Source organism: Panthera onca, chromosome D4, assembly GCF_046562875.1.
Source record: "Panthera onca isolate mPanOnc1 chromosome D4, mPanOnc1 haplotype 2, whole genome shotgun sequence".
Taxonomy (NCBI): Eukaryota; Metazoa; Chordata; class Mammalia; order Carnivora; family Felidae; genus Panthera; species Panthera onca.
The window spans coordinates 60,816,269-60,835,357 of NC_138351.1; the positions used below are offsets into that span (position 1 = coordinate 60,816,269).

Genomic DNA, 19,089 nt, shown 5'->3' on the forward strand with positions numbered 1-19,089 from the left:
GAAGTCTTCGAGGCTGTTAGCGAAAGGGCCGCCGGGAAGACTCTGCGAGGCCCCAGGGAGGGTCTGAAGTTAAGGCGGGGATTCCAGGGTGTTTTGTGGACCGGCCGCCGCTAGGCTTGGCTTGCGGCCGGCGGCTTCAGGCTGGCTAAAGAGGCGGTGCTTTCCGCGTGGCCCCGGAAGGACTTAAAGCGAAAGGCGGGAGAAGGAAGCCGCCGAGAGGCGGAGGAAGCCCGAGGGGGCGGTTGCGTGTAGACCGGACGCCCTCGGCCTAGTGAGCTCCCAGACACCGGCTCTCTCGCACCTGAGCACGTCAGGCCCACTCCGCACCTCTCCTGCCTGCGCTTCCGGGACCTGTCTCGAGCGAGTGCGCCTGCGCGCCGGACACTGCGCGCGCCTCCTTGCTGTCCTCGCACCGGCCGGCGGTCGGACAGTTCCTGCCGCTCTTCCCTCCCGGCTTCTCGGTTAGGCAGCGCTCCGGCGTGCGGCATGTCCCGGCGGCGGCACAGCGACGAGAACGACGGTGAGTGCCATCGGCCCTGCCGCCGAGGCCGCGCCCAGGCGGGAGCCGAGGTCCCGGGGGCTCGAGGGAAGGGATGGGAAGCCCTCCCCCACCCCACCCCGGGAGCGTTCGGGGAGCCACGGAGTGAAGGAGGGTGGCACACCGGGAGTGTGGCCAGGCGACTTCTGGAAAGCCCTCGCTTCCCCCCACCCCAAATCCTTTAGTCGTCGGCCTGGTGGATCTCTCTAGTCTCTAAGGACTCTTCAGGATTTGGTCCTTAGAACCGTCCAGTAGGGAAGTATACCTGGGTCTGTGCGGCCGTCTCTTACGCACAGTGACAGGGACCACTAGTCTCAGTGGCTCGTTTTGACCCTCAAACTGCACCTGTAAAGGGCCCTCAGAAGGGAAAGAACAAAGCGGTGAGTGGAAGATCTGACGAATTGCAGTCTGAGCTCTGCTGTACCGGTCATGCGTTGGTCTGCCTTCTTTCAAACTGCAGGAAAAGAAATCTGTGTCTTATCCATACTCACGAGGTCACTAATAAACAGATGCACGTTGTTACATTAGATTTTGAACTGACTGCAAGCGCAGCGCATTTCCCTCGTCAAAGAGGAGTACTGGAAAACACACTGGAGAGCTCTTAGAGGTGTAGATCAGGGGTTCTCTATTCCATTTGGATCGTTGCGCTCCTAGGGATCATGATATTGCCACCATAAAAACCAAGGATAATTTTGCTAGTTAAAAACAGGAAAAAGGTGCTTACCTTACAGAAATCAGCGGAGAACACACATCCACCAGGAAAGAAACTAAGTAATTCTATTATATTACAGTGTAGCGCTATTTAAAAAGTGTGTGGTGTATTGGTTAAGAGGCCAAATCAGAGGATTTAAGTTCAAAGCTAGACCCTATCATTACTTCATGATCTTGCCCAGGTTTTATCGCTTCTGTAAACCTTAGTCTGTAATATAGAAGTATATTACATACCTCTTCTCAGTTTGTGAGGGTTAAATGAAGTAATACATGTGACCTATCTCATGATGATATTTACTTATTTATCATCGGTTAATGCTTAAGAGGTGATAACCTTTCGCAGGTGTCAACGATGTAAGAAAAAATATGGAAGAAAATTTTTTAATTAATTTTTTTCACTAACATTTTCCTCACCTTGAATCTTGGGACTTTTAGGAATATGAGCAGAATCACATGTGTTTAGTTTCATTTGAAAAAAAGTTTTTTAATGTGTTTTTTTTGTGTTTTTTTTGTTTTTTTTTTTTGAAAGAGAGACAGAGCACGAGCGGGGGAGGGGCAGAGAGAGAATGAGACACAGAATCAGAAGCAGGCTCCAGGCTCCGAGCCAACAGTACAGAGCCTGACTTGGGGCTCAAACTCAGGAGCCTTGAGATCATGACCTGAGCGAAGTCAGACGATTATTTGAGCCATCCAGACGCGCCTCATGTTTTGAGTTTTAACAACGAAACATCAGATTTCTGCTAGAGAATAGCTTGAGAGGATATTCTAATGCGGCCTTATCTGACACCTAAGGGTCCAGAGCTTTAGTATAATAAACACGGAGACACAGCCTGCAGTGGCTTGACGCCAGTGAAAGCAAGTCCGGGGCTGTCATCAGGACACAGGTATTACTCCGCTGCGTGCCTAGATTTTTTTGTCGTTGTTTAATACATGAGGCTTATTGCATAACATACATACTGGGCACAGAAAATACAGCTTCCCTATGCTTGGAATTCGATTAATCAAAAACTAATGCTTGAAATGATCGCTTGGGATTCAGGGAACTTTCAAGTCTTTTAAAGTTCTTCCCTCTTTCTTCGCTTTTCTCATACTTTCTTTTCTCCACTCTTCTCGCTTCTAGGGCACCTTAAAGGGAGAGAAAATGTTTCCAGAGGGCAACCTGGAGAATTGAATGTGAATATGTACAAAAACAACTTTTGCTTTTGTTATTGTGATGGTAGCAAACTTTTCTTGGGAGTTAGTTTCTTTTAATACCAGATGGCCAGTAAATCATGGTCCGTTCGGGTCTTGAAGCAGGAACCTTAGAATAAATAATAGAAAGAAGTAACATGAGTTAATTAAACTTTATTCTGGTGAATAATTTAGTAGTAGGGGCAGTTCATAGTTCCTCTTGGATACTATACCGAATCTGAAACTTTTATGAATTGCCACAACTTGGGTAATGATCAACTAGGGTTTACCCTAAACAGTGATCTGAATTTTTTAGTTAAGCTTCTACTGATTTTTTTAAAGATCTGAAATAGTAGATGCCTAAATGTTTGAGACTATTTTAAAATAGGCTGAATTATAATAGTCCTGATTAAGTAGATATATCAGCATTTCTGGATTGTTGTCAGCTCTTATCAGTCACTGGCTGCTATGACTTTCCATGTGCTTGACGAGATACGATCGTTTATTCAACAAAAATTACCAGTGCCAAGCACTGTCCTAACTACTGGCATGCAGTAGTGGACAACATGAAGATGAAGCCTCATTTTCCAGACAGAACACAGTCAAATAAAATAGAATGTGTCAAATGGTGTGAAGTGCTACAGAGAAAAGTAAAAGCAGGAAAAGGGGGTAGAGACTGTTGTTGAGGTGGAGTTGCTGTTTATGTAGGTTGATCAGGTAAGGCCTCACTGAGAATGGCATCTGATCTGAAGACTTGCAGGAAGTAAGGGAGCAAACCAGATGGCTGTATGGGGAACCATGAGTGCAGAGGACTTAAGGCTGGACCATTCCTGTCATGTTCACAGAAAGCAAGGAGGCCAGTGGTGCTGGAGCAGAGTTGGAGGAGTGAGGAGGGGCTGAGGGGGAGTTGTAGGAGCTAAGATAAGAGGTAGCAGAGGATCAGCTCATAAAGGGCAGTTTTAAAATTGTATCTCTTTGTTGAGGCTGGAGTGTCCAGGATCCAGGGAAACAAGTTAGGAGACTATACCAGTGAAGTTCACCTGGAGTTCAGTTTATAAAGAAGGAAAGGGAAGTCCTAAATGGGAAATTAGTGTGTGTGGATACTGGTCCACTGCTAAATCTAACTCATTTCTTAGAATCTCCAAGAATGTCTCTGGAGCTTTGCAGTTATTACAGGATATGCATACAATAGCTGTTGAGTACATTGTTTGTTTTGTTATTCTAAGAAAGTATTTATATTATCCATAATCTTTGCCAAAAACCCATATTAACTCCCTTTTCAGCCACTTAGAATTAGGTCCTTGTCTTTTAGACCGTGACTGCTTTTTTAACTTCACTACAGAAAAAAAATATAATTAAAAGTGAAGGGATTTGTTACTCCAAGGAAGAGTGTAGTTTGTATACAGGCTGGTGATCACCTCTGCTTTAAAGCTGCAAGATCAAGGTACTCTACTTTTTTCCCTTTTACCTTGTTGGTTTTGCTACTTTACTTTCTCTTTTACAGGTAGGTCTTTGTTTTCCTGCTTGTGTTTTTTATAGTAAGTAAAGATACAAGATGTAGTACAGTGTATCCTTATAAAGTTAGGATCACCTTACAGGGAAAAAAATTACCGGTGTATGAAGATCCTGTCAAATGGGTTTTGTTTTTTTTTAATTTTATTTTTTTTTAATGTGTGTTTATTTTTTCTGAAGGAGAGAGACAGAGCGTGAGCCTGGGAGGGGCAGAGAGAAAGGGAGACGCAGAATCTGAAATGGGCTGTAGGCTCTGAGCTGTCAGCACAGAGCCCAATGCAGGGCTCAAACTCAGGATCCCTGAGATCATAACCTGAGCTGAAGTCGGATGCTTTACTGACTGAACCACCACCCAGGCGCCCCTCAAATGGGTTTTAATAAAGATCTGCTCTTTCTTCTATACTAGCCAAGACTGTCAGAGTGAAGTGGCAATATGTAACTTGAATCTATATTGTAAAACTTCTACATAGTTACACTTAATATAAACTCTATTCTTGCTTTGGGAGCTACCATGGATATGTTTTCTTAGGGGTATATGAGAACATTCAGTTAATTCCTCAAATTTTATCCTTAATGAGGGTGCTTTATTCTGTGTACCCAGGTTATCCTCTGAGTTCAATATCCTGGTACTGTCCGTGAGTTCAGATGTGTCTATAGTTTTACCACCCCCCACCTTCATATCCTCACATATCTCAGGTGAGAGTGGGGCATATCTTCTTAATATGTTCTGCCTCTTCCCATTCTCTAAACAAAACTTGTCCTTTGATATAGTCAAAATGGGAAGAGAGAAAATAGGAGTTGCAGTTCAGGGAGGACTATGTACTTGTATTTTCTAGTTTGTCTTCAGAAATCCTGCCTTCTCTCCCTACAGCATTATTTTCTCCTTTTCTACATTACCAGAGGGTCTGGGAATGTTGCTTTAAAGACGGGGGTATGATTCCAAATTAATTTGGGAACGAGCTAGCTGGATAGTTAATTTAGGGAGGATGTGGAAGGTGGGATGTGAGATAAAGGGTTGGCAGAGTAGATGGGCTAGAAGGAAGCGAACGGTAGTTAAAAGTTTTAAAAAACAATCATAAAAACCAAAAAAACTGCTCTTATTTGGCTAGTTTTTTAGCATCTGCATTTTCCCAACCTTACCAGAAATCTGGTTCTGAAGAACGGCCATTAGTATATTCTGCTTTCTAGAACAGAGTTGCTCAACATCAGCACTATTGACGTTTCAGGCTGGATTATTCTTTGTTGTTGGGAGTTGTCCTGTGCAATGTAATATGTTTAGCAGAATCCCTGGCTTCTACCCACTGGATGCCAGTAGCACTCCCCCAGTTGTGACAACTAAAAATGTCTCCAGAGATTTCCACGTGGCCCCTAGCGGGGACAAAATCTCACCCAATTAAGAACCACTGCTCTAGAAGAAGGCTATTTTAGCATCCTGGCTGACAGCTTATATAAACATTGCATTGAAAATGCAGTTTTTTCAGTGAATAAATCCTGGAAACAGAAGACCTTTTTGTGAAAGTTGGTGGTAGAAGCTTTATAGATCCTATGCATACTTGAGAATCGAGGTCACTGATTCCACTGTATCACACATGTCCACTTTACATGAGCAGATATCTCTGGATATCTCAGCTGTCACATTGCATGCGTGTTACTTTTTTTTTATGGCATTATCCTCTCAAAACTATGTTTATTTGTTATTTAAGCCAGATCATAATGATAACTAAGAAGTCGGGGGGTCAAAGCACATAGTGCTTTACCCTGTGGCCTTTTATAATATTTCCATCAGGTCCTATCTGGATAGTAATAGATTGGTTTTGTGCACCTTGAGTTCAGGTGGCGCCTGAAGATCATTTCAGTCATTGGAGAGACTTTTAACACCAAGCTTAGAGTAGTCAGGTACTGTGTTTTATGACAATCACTATATATTTCAAGCCAGATGTTACAATGGCAAGTAAGTGATTATGAGTTCTGTAAAAATGGCTCAGTTTTGGCTCTACAAGTCTGGAGAAGATTGAAGTTATATTTAACTTACTCCTGGTAACCCTATATCCAGATTTCCATTATTAATGCAGATCCCCAGCACTGTTACAGACCATTGCTTCCTTGTCCACATGCTGCCCTGACAATCTAATTGGTGGAAGTCAAAATTGAATTACGTTGGGAGACTGGCCAACGTTGTGTTTACCAACAACAACATGTTCTGTATTTAACACTATTCACTTCAAACTTTTAAGCCGTAGATTATTCCACAAAAGGATACAAGGTATGCGTATTAAGGTTTTAAGCAAAATGGTAAGAGATGTTTAACAGTAACAGTCTGAAAAATAGTCCAATGCCTAAGATTGATTTGTAGTTTGTTCAGCCTGAATTCTTCAGCAACCAAAAGGACACCTAGATGATTGGTAACAATTTCAATGTGGTAGATCTTTTTTTTTTTTTTTTTAAAGATTCCGTGAATGATAACCAGTTTTTGAACATAATAGAACAGTAGTTAAAAGTAGGAAATCATAAAACATATACTTTCCCCCACCAGTTATTTGATACAGTGCTCAGGACTTTTCTTTGAGTATGTGTCTGCTGATTGTAATTCCCATTATTTGGGACTATACCCTAATGCTACATGTTCTACAGAACCAAAGCTATTATTAATTACAGAGTTGAAAGCTCAAACACTTGTAAAACTAGTGAGGAATCCTAATGTCTTATGCTCCCTTTCCTATGTTTTGACATTTTCCTTTTTTAACCTGGTTTTCATTATTAGAATAATGAGTACTACTGGCACTAAGAGGCTTTAGGACCAAGCAACTGAAAATCAGTGAACAGTTCAGTTTAAAGAAGGGAGTAGCAGTACCTGAGTGGTCCAGAGAGTATTCTAACTAACGGTGGTTAGGATGTTGTAGGCACTGCTCCTGCCTATCACAGAAGTGCACAGGGCTGCTGCATTGCACAGCTCCATGGGGCACTGTTCACACAAAAGTGAACATAACTAATGCCTCTTGCAGTTATTATAGTGTCCCTGGGTATGGAGGTCTTTGGTGGTTCTAGCCCAGTCTGAAAAGTGGTGGGTCAGTTAAGATCTTGTCCTGTGTGTAAAAAGTAGGGTTTCTGGCAGGAGAGAGATTAGAGCATTAAAAAAGTTAAATTAAATTTGTGATACCGGACTCATCATGTCATGTTAATTTTTTTACATTGTTGAAACAGGGGGACAGCCTCACAAAAGGAGAAAGACCTCTGATGCAAATGAAACTGAAGATCATTTGGAATCTTTAATATGCAAAGTAGGAGAAAAGGTATGTGCAACATAGGCACAGACTGTGAGGGGCTTATGGTTGTAGTTGACTTTGTTCGACTGATTTCTGCAGCTGAAACTTGGTGATCTTAGTTTTAGGCAATCTATATCCCAAAGTAAATATATTAAAACCCTTGGGGTACAGATAATTGATAGTTCAATGTAATTTTCATAGAATATGAATCTTGGAAGAGACATTAAGGAAAAATCCTTTCAATTTATAAATGAAGAACCAAACAAGTCCTGGTTACTTGAGGTAATTTGCTGAGAGGCATATGTTAAGTGAATCAGTTACAGAGATAAAAGAGAACCGATAATGTCCTCACATTTCTAATTCTGCTACCTTAGACTGCTTGCTTTTAAATTTTCATTCATTCTCTTTTTATGGATTTCTAAGAACAGTAACTACCCCAATTGATTTATAGTAAACCTGTCATAGTGCCTTTTACAGATAAGACTTTAACTTTTATTATGATCACTCAGAAAATTTTAACTAATTGCCGAGTATTTAACAGATATTTAATATGCTGTCCTCTACAGAGTGCCTGCTCTCTGGAGAGCAACCTAGAAGGCTTGGCAGGTGTTTTAGAAGCTGATCTTCCTAACTACAAGAGCAAGATCTTAAGGCTTCTTTGTACAGTGTATGTATGCAAAAGATTTGTGAGTCCAGGTGATAATGTATTATCTACTCTTAAATGCTTTGGGAGTGTTCAGAAGATGTGTTTATATTCCATGTATTTCATTAGCTTTCCTTCTAATGGGAAACTTATACAAATGGAATGACCTTTGGTGAACCTTAGCGATAAAAAGGACAAAATTGAGCATTTTCCTTAACATTTTGTTTCTTGGAACCTTATTATCATTTGAGTTGACTGTTTTCACATTCAGAGATTTTCTTTTAAGCATGTACACTTAAATATATACAACATATAGAGTTTGATTTATATATTAAAGTGGTAGTACTAAACAAATTTGGGAACTGGTCACTTGAGTGATAGTCCTTTTCAGAAGACTGGAGAAGTTTTGAAGCTATTAATGGACATACTCTTTCTTCGACTTAGGTTTGCTAGAACAAATATTATTTAATCTGTGAGTAAATTAAAATGGGAAAAGTGTTATATAGAATCATGAAACAGTCTCTCCCAGTGATGGAATTAATCCAGACTTTCTCATCTCTCAGATGGACCTTGATCACTATGAATTATATGCTCTGCAAAGAAGTAGTTATGACTTTTGGATAAAAGGGGTCTTTGTACTGTACATGAAGTTATAAATCATGAGGTATTTTAAAATTTCACATATGAAGGTGACTTGTAAGTTACTATTTCAAATATTCTAATTAAATAATGCTACAGCTCATTTTTGAAATTTAAAAATGTACACGCAAATCAAAGTTACCAGTGGATTTCATTTTAACCTCACAAAGTACAAATAATTTGGGTTATAGTTTTTAAAAAAAATCCAGTTTATATTCAGGAAGACCTGTCCTTAGACTAAGAAATGACTAAGACAAATTAAAGTGCCTTCTGTTTTGGAAGCATTTTTTAGAATGGAGTAGATTTATGTTTAAACTGTGATGGAAACCATGGTTTTGGGGGTGGTAAGGAAGGTTACTATCAGTGCAAGTGTTTTTTGTTTTTTGTTTTTTGTTTTTTTTTTAATCTAAATTGTCCCTTACACTCTGCTAGGCGCGTTGGGAAAACACAAACTGTGTATGAGAATTTGATCATGAGCTCCTTCCTGTTTGCTTTTCTTTTTTGAGATAATTTTAAAGGCTACCTAAATTAGGAAGCAACATTTGCTTTCTCCAAAGGTTTTTTACTGTAATCCTCTTCCTTGCTTTTCAAATAACTGTAATGAAAATTAGCACACTTGGAGTAAGCAATCTGGGTTGTAAAGAAATTTTACTGTGTCCAAGTACCATGTTGACATTCAGCAGTTTAACTGACAGGAACATAGCTGAAAGTGGTGTTAGTTCTGAATATTTTCTAAGCAACTAGAATAGTGTTTCTGGAAGTAGAATTTTGGTCCTGTGACATTTGGTTAGCTAAGTTTAGAAATAGTGAGTGTTTCATCTCCCCCTTAATGATTCTGCGTTAAAGAAACTTGCTTCACCCAGCATTCACCAGATGTTTTACCATGGAAACATTTTCTGTAGGATTGCTTTTAGAGTCCACTAAATACATTGGAAGATAAACTGGTCTAGCATTAGTTACATTTATATTAGTTTGGTAAGTTTATAATTAAAATGTTTTACTTTCTTACATCTTGGATTAACAAACCAGAGTTGAAATGAAAAATTGCAGGCATCATGTCTGCAACTCCTCTCAATATTTATGCCTTTTCTGAAGTAGTTTTAAAAACACAGCTCAAAGTTAATAAAATGATAAAAAATTTGCATGATGTGGAATTGAGCACCGTAACATAATGCTGTCGTTTTGGGGTTTTCTTGTTGTACTGGGTTCTCAAATCAGTGCACGTCTGTTACCTGAGAAGCTGACAATTTATACAACATTAGTTGGACTGCTGAATGCCAGGAATTACAACTTCGGTGGAGAGTTTGTAGAAGCTATGATTCGTCAACTTAAAGAATCATTGAAAGCAAACAATTACAATGAAGCTGTATATCTGGTAAGTTACTTTTTTAGTATATTACGACTTAGTGTTGGGATGGAGGGAGGAGGTGAGCTACAAGCAAGGAATTTATCCTTTCTCCTGAAATACAGTTCCTGCTCACCACAGTAGCTGCTCTTGTGAAACCATTCTCACTAAAGGTACCATAGAGCTCATTACCAAATCGGGTGACTTCTTTTCACTCTGAATCCTGGTTGACATTCCTGTAAGCTCGTGCTGCTTTACGCTCCTTTCTTGTCTGGGTTTCTGCACCACCTCCTGCTGCCACCTACTGTCTATACCTCTGTCTCCTTCTATTGGGTCATCTTCCTTTATGCTTTACATTTTGTGTTTCTCGGGATTCTGTCCTCATTTCACTTTTTTTTTTTTTTTTAACGTTTATTTATTTTTGAGACAGAGACAGAGTATGAACAGGGGAGGGTCAGAGAGAGAGGGAGACACAGAATCTGAAACAGGCTCCAGGCTCTGAGCTGTCAGCACAGAGCCCGATGCGGGGCTCGAACTCACGGACCGTAAGATCATGACCTGAGCCGAAGTTGGATGCTTAACCGACTGAGCCACCCAGGCACCCCTTCACTTTTCTTTAAATACACCTCTTGAAGCATTCTCATTCTCTTTTATAGCTTTGTAAACCATGTTTATTTTGGTGACACCACCCTCTTCCTGACAAGTTGGTGATCTGTATGTCCTGCTTCAGCCTTTCTTTTGAGCTCTGGCTTCATGTTCCAAATACTACCTGGATAGCCCTGAGGTATCTTGCCTGGAAGTGCCTAAATTAATGCATCATTCTGTCTTCAGCCCACGCACAGTGTCTGCTGTCTACTGCATAATGCATCTAGGGATCAGCATTAATCTTGGTCTTCCCTTTGCCCCCTCATCCTGTAAGCAGCCCCCAAGTCCCATCATTTCTGCCTCCTAAATTTTTGTCTCATCTGTCCCTTTTCCTTTATCTGTAGGGCATCTGGCATAGTTCATGCCTTCCTTCTCATACCATTTTTTTTCTTTTTTTTTTTTTTTAAGTCAGCTCTATGCCCAGTGCAGGGCTTGAGCTCATGATTCTAAGATCCAAAGTCTCATGCCTTACCAACTGAGCCAGCCAGGCACCCTCTTCCTCTTCATGTCTTAAAACAGCCTCTTAACCGATCCTTTTGAAGTTAGATTCTCTACCTTTTTCACTGTATCTTCAGGGTCACCAGAGTGGTCTTTCTGTAACTCTCCCTGCTTATGCTGGTTATGGATTACAAACCTCAGTTCCTTCCCATTCTCCACAGTGGAAGGTCTTAAACACCTGTGCACAATATGGTTCATTGGGTTAGGAAAAGTAAATATTTATCTTAAATGGAAATGGAATTAATAAGCTTTAATAATATGTAATACATAGATTGACAGTGGGCCAGTATATATTATATATGTCATGTAATATTTATATTACATATAGTTATGTTGGAAGCATGTGATCAAGTTCTTTAACTGAGTGTACACTACCAAAAAAGGTAGACACCAATCAGGCTGTGAGATTAAGTCCAGACTCCATAGCCTGACCTTTTCTGGTTGCCCCAATCTGTTTCTCTATCCTTGCCTCCCATACACCCTCCAGCTATATCACAATTACTTGCAGATCACTGAATACATCTTTTTGAACCCTTCTGCCTAGAATACTCTTGTTGCTCTCCACTTGAGGTATACTTCAATCATCCATTACGGCCAAGCCTAAATGTTACCCCTTCTATGATGCTTTCCCCTCCCCCCCCGCCCCCATCACTGTTCCTAGAGCACTTTTTATTTACCTTTTAGTATAGGAGTTGTGCCTTCGGATTGACATTATGCTCGTCCCACTAGACTGTGAGCTCCCAGACGACAGGGACTTTAAGAGCGCTTAGCAGTGGCACACAAAGGACACCCAACAAATATCTGTTTAGAAATTTTCATTTCTATAGTCCAGTGAAAATTTTTTCACAGAGAACAGAAAAGATTATAAGTTGAGGTAGCTATATTCCAGTCTAGGTTCTTAGTGTAGCATGGAGTGGAAACCTATAAATGCACATTCCTGTCCATAATGTTTTTGCCACAAAAGCAGCCATAGACCTCATATATGAGAGTACTGTGTTCCATTCAAGTTTATTTGTGGACACTGAAATTTAATTTCATAGAAGTTGCATGAATCATAAAATATTCTTTTAGATTTTTTTTCAAGCATTTAAATAATGAAAAACTATTCTTAGTTCCAGGCTGTGCACACGAAAAAAGGACAGCAGGCTATATTTGACCTTGAGGTTTAGCTTTTCAGACATGTGGTTTCAATCATCACAAGATTGCTTATTTTGTGATTATATTACATTTAGATTTAATAGAAATTGTTTTCCCTAACAGGTCCGTTTTTTATCTGATCTTGTGAATTGTCACGTCATTGCTGCCCCATCCATGGTTGCTATGTTTGAAAATTTTGTAAGTGTAACTCAGGAAGAAGATGTACCTCAGGTAAGAAAACCTGAATCTTGTCTGTATAGTACTAGGAATTTTTTACTGGTAACCCTTTAGTAATAAAAACTAAAAGATACCGGTAAGTTATCACACATTCTTAATATCTAGAAGTTAAGTCAACTGCCATAGTGATTGGTTCTCATGACATCTGTATGTTAATTTAAATGACTGTGTCTAATAAAACTAACACAGAAATGCTCTGATTGAGCCAGGTGTCTTACCTAAGCCCTATTAAATAGCCTCTATAGGATTTCATTCAAAATGAGTACAATAAGAATGACTATTAACCAGCACATATTTTAAGTTTGCCTTTTTAAAAATTCTTCAGGTGCGGCGGGATTGGTATGTGTATGCATTTCTGTCCTCTTTGCCCTGGGTTGGAAAGGAGTTGTATGAAAAGAAAGACGCAGAGATGGACCGCATCTTTGCCAACACTGAAAGCTATCTTAAGTAAGAGCACCTCTTATAGTTCTTACTGATGTGATGTGTTATATTTTATCTGTTAGTAATAACCATGTCAGTTCCATTTCTCAAAAGATAACCTGTAGAGTTCCCTATGGCTTTCTCTAAGTAATCTCATTCCCTTACTGTTGTAATTTACTGAGACCTCAGAATAAACAAATACGTTGGCTTACTTTGCTGGTGCAAGGGGTTTGGTAACATAGCTCCTTTTAAGCTGCTTTTGTGTATGTTGGCAAAGGCATAAAATATCTTAACATTAGTGGTTCTCAAAACTTAGTGTGCGTTAGAATCACCCGTGATACTTAAATGTGCTCCAACCTAACGTTCAGACCTGCTGAATCACAATATCTGAGAGGCTTATTAGCACATACAATGTATTTATTTCATGTAAGTTAATCCTATACCAAATCCTTAAAACAGTGGCTCTTAACTTTCACCCAGCCCACATTTCTTGAGAAATAGGATACATTTCAGTTAAAAGTCTCATTCTTGGGCCCCTGGGTGGTTCAGTCAGTTAGGCATCCAACTCACAGTTCATGAGTTCAAGCCCTTCATTGGGCTGCACTCTGACAGCATGGAGCCAACTTGGGATTCATTCTCTTTCTCTCTCTCCCTCTCCGCCCCCCCCTTGCCCCTCCCCTTGCCCCTCCCCTACTCCCTCTCTCAAACTTAAAAAAAAAAAAAAAAGGCCTCATATCCTCCTATTACCCACATCTTCCAAGTGGATGTAAAAACTTTGTTTGTCTTATTAGGTATAATACTAACAATAGGTGTTGTTCATAAATTTAGGCTTAATTACCCAGCAGTGTGATAACGGTTTTGTGTCCCCTTAAGTTTTTTCAGAATAATTTTGGCTTTTGGCTTTTGGTTTTTTAATTTTTTGTCACATTCATTTACTTTTGAGAGAGAGGAAGAGACGTGAGCAGGAGTGGGGCAGAGAGAGGGAGACACAGAATCCGAAGCAAGCTCCGGGCTCTGAGCTGTCAGCACAGAGTGTGACATGGTTCTCGAACTCACCATGAGGTCATGACCTGAGCCGAGCCGGACACCCAACTGACTGAGCTACCCAGGCGCCCCAGAATAATTTTAAGTTTCATTTTCTATCTATTAATAGGTAATTGACAGTTACAAAAAAACTAAAATAAACGTAAAGATAAAAATATGCTTTGTCGTTATATTAACCTACTTTTTTTTTAAATTAATTAATTTATTTATTTTATTTATTTTTTTTTTTTTTCTGAGACAGAGACAGAGCATGAGCAGGGGAGGGACAGAGAGAGAGGGAGACACAGAATCAGAAGCAGGCTCCAGGCTCTGACCTGTCAGCACAGAGCCCGATGCGGGGCTCGAACTCACAAACTGTGAGATCATGACCTGAGCCGAAGTCGGTCACTCAACCGACTGAGCCACCCAGGCACCCCTATATTAACCTACTTTTAAGTGATAAATTTTTTAAATGTTTTTATATTTTTGAAAGTTGTAGTGGCTTTCTTTTTAATGTAGATGTTTGCTGGGACACTTGGCTGGCTCAGTCAGTAGAGCCTGCAACTCTTGATCTTGAGGTTGTAAGTTCAAGCCCCACATTGGGTATAGAGATTACTTTTCAAAACAATAAAATTTTTAAAATAAATAAATAAAATATAGGTGTTTGCAAAAGAATAAAAATGAAAGAATATGAATATCCTAGCGTTTGAGTGCATGTCCTTCCCCTTTTTTATACAAATAGTAGTCCAGTCTACACACACTGTTTTCAACTTGCTTTTTCTTTATTCCACCTAATATAACTTGGATTTGTTGCATAAAAGTGTATAGCTCTATGTCCTTCTTTTTAACAGCTGTATAATATTCCACTCTTTTAATGTACCATAAGTTTTTTGGTCCCTTATTGGTAGACATTTAGGTTATTTCCAGTCTTTTGCTATTATAAATGTTTCAGTGAATATCCTTATATATGTCTGTGTGTACATGTATGAATATATTTGTGGGAGGGGGTGAATTCTTAGAACTGGCTTTGCTGGGTTACAGTGCCTTAACAATTTTAATTTTGGTAGATTTAGTCAAATTGCCTTCCAAAGAGATTATACTCTTTTGTATCTCCTCTAAAAAGATTGTATCAGTTAGTCCCTCTGCCAGCAAGGTCTGAAAGTTCAATCTGCCCACATTTTGACAATTTAATTACATTATCAGAATTTTTCATATCTGCTAATCTGATAGGTAAAAGTGTTATTTTACTGCTTTAATTTGCATTTTATTAATTACAGAACAGGTGAAATCTTTTCGTGTTGCTAAAAACCTAAGTGTACATTTTTCATTTTTGTCTTTAGAAGACGCCAGAAGACTCATGTGCCCATGTTACAAGTATGGACTGCTGAGAAACCGCATCCGCAAGAAGAGGTAAATTGATTTGCGCTCTCTCATGACGCAAGCACGGTCAGCTCTGGAGTGACATATTCCGGATCATTCCACTTACATACCTTAGCTACTTTTCCACACTTCGTATCCAGGTCCAGCTCCTCATAGCCCTAGGCATATAGTGGATTTTTAAAAAGTGTTAGAATATAATCGAAGCATTTCCTCTTCTGTGGGATTCCAGATATCATAGAGTTGAGATCTTTTTTATTTAAATGATGTTTTTATTGAAAGTGTAAGTGGTAACAACCTCAGGTAGGTAGGCTTTATAAAGTAATTAAAGACAAAAAGCACTGTTCTTTGTACTATATTTAACTGCAAGCTAGCTTACTTTTGTATCCTGTATTTTAGAAGGTACTGACTTTTGGTTTATTCTAGTCAAAATGTTTTTTCCTATGACCTCCAAATATATATATTAATTATTAAAAATTAATCTGTCTTTAGTATTTAGATTGCCTGTGGGCCCAGATTCAGAAATTGAAAAAGGATCGTTGGCAGGAGCGGCACATCCTAAGACCTTATCTTGCCTTTGACAGCATCCTGTGTGAAGCCCTGCAGCACAACCTGCCTCCTTTCACACCACCGCCTCACACGGAAGATTCGGTGTACCCGATGCCAAGGGTCATCTTCAGAATGTTTGATTACACGGATGACCCCGAGGTGCGTTACCACCCGAGAGTTCCTGTCAAAGGGCCCGTGTTGCATTGTACTTGTGGTTTAATCCTGTTTGAATCATGCCTGTGATACATGTTAATCTCAAGTGGTTCGTTATCTGAGAGGACCAACAGGAGTGAAGTTAATGGCTTAACTTAGTGAATGGTTTCTCTGCGTGTGCAAGCACTTCTCCTTAGCACTTGTAAATAGTGTGAGAGTGCAGTGCGCATATGAGTGTGGGTTCACCCGCCAGACTCGTTTGAGTTTTAGTCCTGTTGTAGTCAGATCCCAGCTGTGTGGTCGTGGGTGAGTCAGTTTCCTCTCTTAGTTTCCTAATGGAATAATAATGGTATGCTCTAATAAAGTTTTAATGAGGAGTAAATTACTAACAAGTAAAATGCATAGGACAGATTGTGACACATGAGTGCTCAGTAATATTAGCTATTATTCTTAATAAGGCTGTTTTTCAAGAAAAATCCCCAGTTTTTGAGATTATCCATCTCACTCTAACCCTCACAGCTTGTCTTACTATTCATATTATGTAATTGTTTTTTCAAAAATATTATAAAATATTTTTAATTTGAAAACCCTAAAGTTTAGTATAAGCTGACTATAGTTTTTAAATATACATATTCTTTATTATGAAGTCAAATTAGCAGCCATTACACTTTAACAGTTAAGAAATGTATAATTTTGATATGGACCTTTGGTATCAAAATTTACATTTTAACTATCCTTTATTTTATATATTTGGGTGACTGCTTTAATAGCTAAACAGCAAGCACGGTGATCACTGGGTTGGTTTTGGCTAAAGTACCATACCGTTGCTTAGTACATTCTAGTTAACAGAGAGCAGGATTTCTCAGCCTTGGCACAATTGACATTTGGGACTGGAGAATTTTTTCTGGTGCGGGGCTGTCCTGTGATCTGGAGGATGATTAGCAGCACCCCTGACCTCCACCAGCAGCATCTAGAGGGCAAATGTCAGGTGTGACAACCACAACAATCTCCAGAGATTGCCAGGTGACCCCTGAAGGCAAAATTGCCCCCATTTGAGAGCCACAGGCATAAAAACCAGTATTACCACCTGAGGTCAAACTTCAGCTTTCTTTCTCCTGTCCTCTCTTTTCTGTCTGATAAATTGCTTCTGACCAGTGAAAATTTAGTATACGTGTAATCTATCTCCGAGTAGAAAATCGTCAGATAATCAGTTTCATATACAAAATTATCAGCTTGCTACCCACTTTGGTATATTTCATATATAGCGAAATGCTTTTAGTCAACATTATGTGATTGAAATCTAATTTACCTTTAAGATGGCTGGAATGTTTGTGATTAGGCATTTGTTCATGCAAGGAGAACTACAACAGGACCTCAAAATTTGTTTTTCTTTTTTCCTTTTTTTGTTTTTGTAATTTTTGTTTAAGAGAGAGTGTGTGTGCCAGTGGGGGCAGAGGGGCAGTGGGGGAGGGGGGGGGAGAGAGAGAGAGAGAGAGAAGAGAAGAGGAGAGGAGAGGAGAGAAGAGAGAATCTTCAGCAGCCTCCATGTTCAGTGGGGATGGAGCCTGATGCAGGGCTCAATCCCATGACCCTGGGATCATGACCTGAGCCAAAATCAAGAGTCAAGAGCTCAACTGACTGAGCCACCCAGGTGCCCCCAAATTTGTTTTTTTTTAATTGATTGTGCCTCTGTATTTATACTTAATTTATAAGTACACTTCCTTAACGTTTATACTTAATTGGTATTGCCTCCCTTATATGCCCATTTTCCTTTGCCAGAAGAGCATATACCTATAAAATATTTTTTCTCCTCAAGATGAGGATTTTGTTTTGTGCTGGCCTTTGAAAAAAAATGTTTATTTTAAAAAATTAAAAATTAATAGAGATTAAAGTAAAGGTCATTAAGAGTCTACAATAGTAAATAGTAAATAAATTCTTTGAACCTGTTTGCTATGCATATACTTTAAACAAATATCATGCAGGTAGTTTTCTAACCATTTTTTTGAACAATGTAGTATGTTTGTTTTTCTATGCATGTATACCTTTTATGTCTATACAGTTTGAAATAGAATATTTCCTCTCCATATTTATTATGGAAGTTAATCCACTCATGGTTTAAAAAGTCAAACTATAGAGGCACCTGGGTGGCTCAGTTGGTTAAGTGTCTGACTTCAGTTTGGGTCATGGGTTCAAGCCCCACATCGGGCTCTGTGCTGACAGTTCTGAGCCTGGAGCCTGCTTTGGATTCTGTGTCTCCCTCTCTCTCTGCCCCTCTCCCACTTCTCTCTCTCTCTCTCTCTCTCTCAAAAATAAACATTGAAACATTTTTTTAAAAATGTTTGGAGCTAATAATACAAACTGTATGGAGCTAATAATACAGATTCTTTGGCTTGAGATGGGTGATGGTAGCCTGGTGTCGGGTGCTAGAAGAAACGCTGCAGCTGACACTCATTGTCTTGTAGTGAACATGACAGTGAGATTTGCTGAAATAGTTTTCACACTTCTGAACTTTTAAAATCCTCAGCACCCAGTATAGTGTGTGGAACATAATAACCTCTGGAATATTTGTTGGATAAATGAAAGTAAGTATCTTTTTCTAGCTTGCAGTATATATACATTTGCTTTTCTTCTCAGGGTCCTGTAATGCCAGGGAGCCATTCAGTTGAAAGATTTGTAATAGAAGAGAATCTTCACTGCATCATTAAGTCCCACTGGAAGGAAAGGAAGACTTGGTAAGATTGTTTTCATGGTAACTTTTAGAGTGGAGAAAAAGTAGCAAGTTTGATTTGGTAAGAGCAAAATGTATATAAAGAGTGTAAGAAAATCTTCCTCTTTCTGATGCTCTGTCCTTTTAAAAAATAAAACCAATCTCTGAGAAGACTTCTTTGCTTTCTCAAGGCCCTTCACACTCAAATAGTCGTTGTCCAGATGCTTTAAGATTCTATAGTGCTTTATAGTGATGTGCACATGATGTTGGCTTTTTTGTGTGGGTGTTTGCCAAAGGCTATGGACAAATTAACATGAATGACCAACTGGTTTTGGTGTGAATGTCATGGGAATAAATGAATATTAATAGTTTTCTAGCACTTAGATATCAGGCTTTGGAAAGATATCAGGCTTTTTGTTTTAGTATTTCCTTAAGCCTTGGAAAGTTTTGGTTTAGATTGTAAGATGGAAAGGAAGATAGTGTTTTGGGAGCGATCTGCTCAGAAATTTTGTAGTAGATCCT

At 39.4% G+C, this 19,089-nt stretch overlaps 1 protein-coding gene across 2 annotated transcripts in view; it reads left to right on the plus strand.

The window, feature by feature from the left end:
• The first annotated feature begins 339 nt into the window (after positions 1-339).
• Positions 340-19,089, plus strand: part of NCBP1 (nuclear cap binding protein subunit 1) — a 38,428-nt gene continuing 19,678 nt past the window's right edge. The window contains exons 1-9 of one of the 2 annotated variants that reach the window (XM_060609239.3): positions 340-520; positions 7,133-7,221; positions 7,761-7,861; positions 9,695-9,851; positions 12,225-12,332; positions 12,664-12,785; positions 15,122-15,191; positions 15,651-15,866; positions 18,495-18,592. In XM_060609239.3, the coding sequence (XP_060465222.3) occupies positions 487-520; positions 7,133-7,221; positions 7,761-7,861; positions 9,695-9,851; positions 12,225-12,332; positions 12,664-12,785; positions 15,122-15,191; positions 15,651-15,866; positions 18,495-18,592 (995 nt within the window). In that variant the 5' untranslated portion in view covers positions 340-486. Of the gene's footprint in view, positions 521-7,132; positions 7,222-7,760; positions 7,862-9,694; positions 9,852-12,224; positions 12,333-12,663; positions 12,786-15,121; positions 15,192-15,650; positions 15,867-18,494; positions 18,593-19,089 lie in introns of those variants that run through there. The other variant, XM_060609240.3, reaches the window with a different exon arrangement.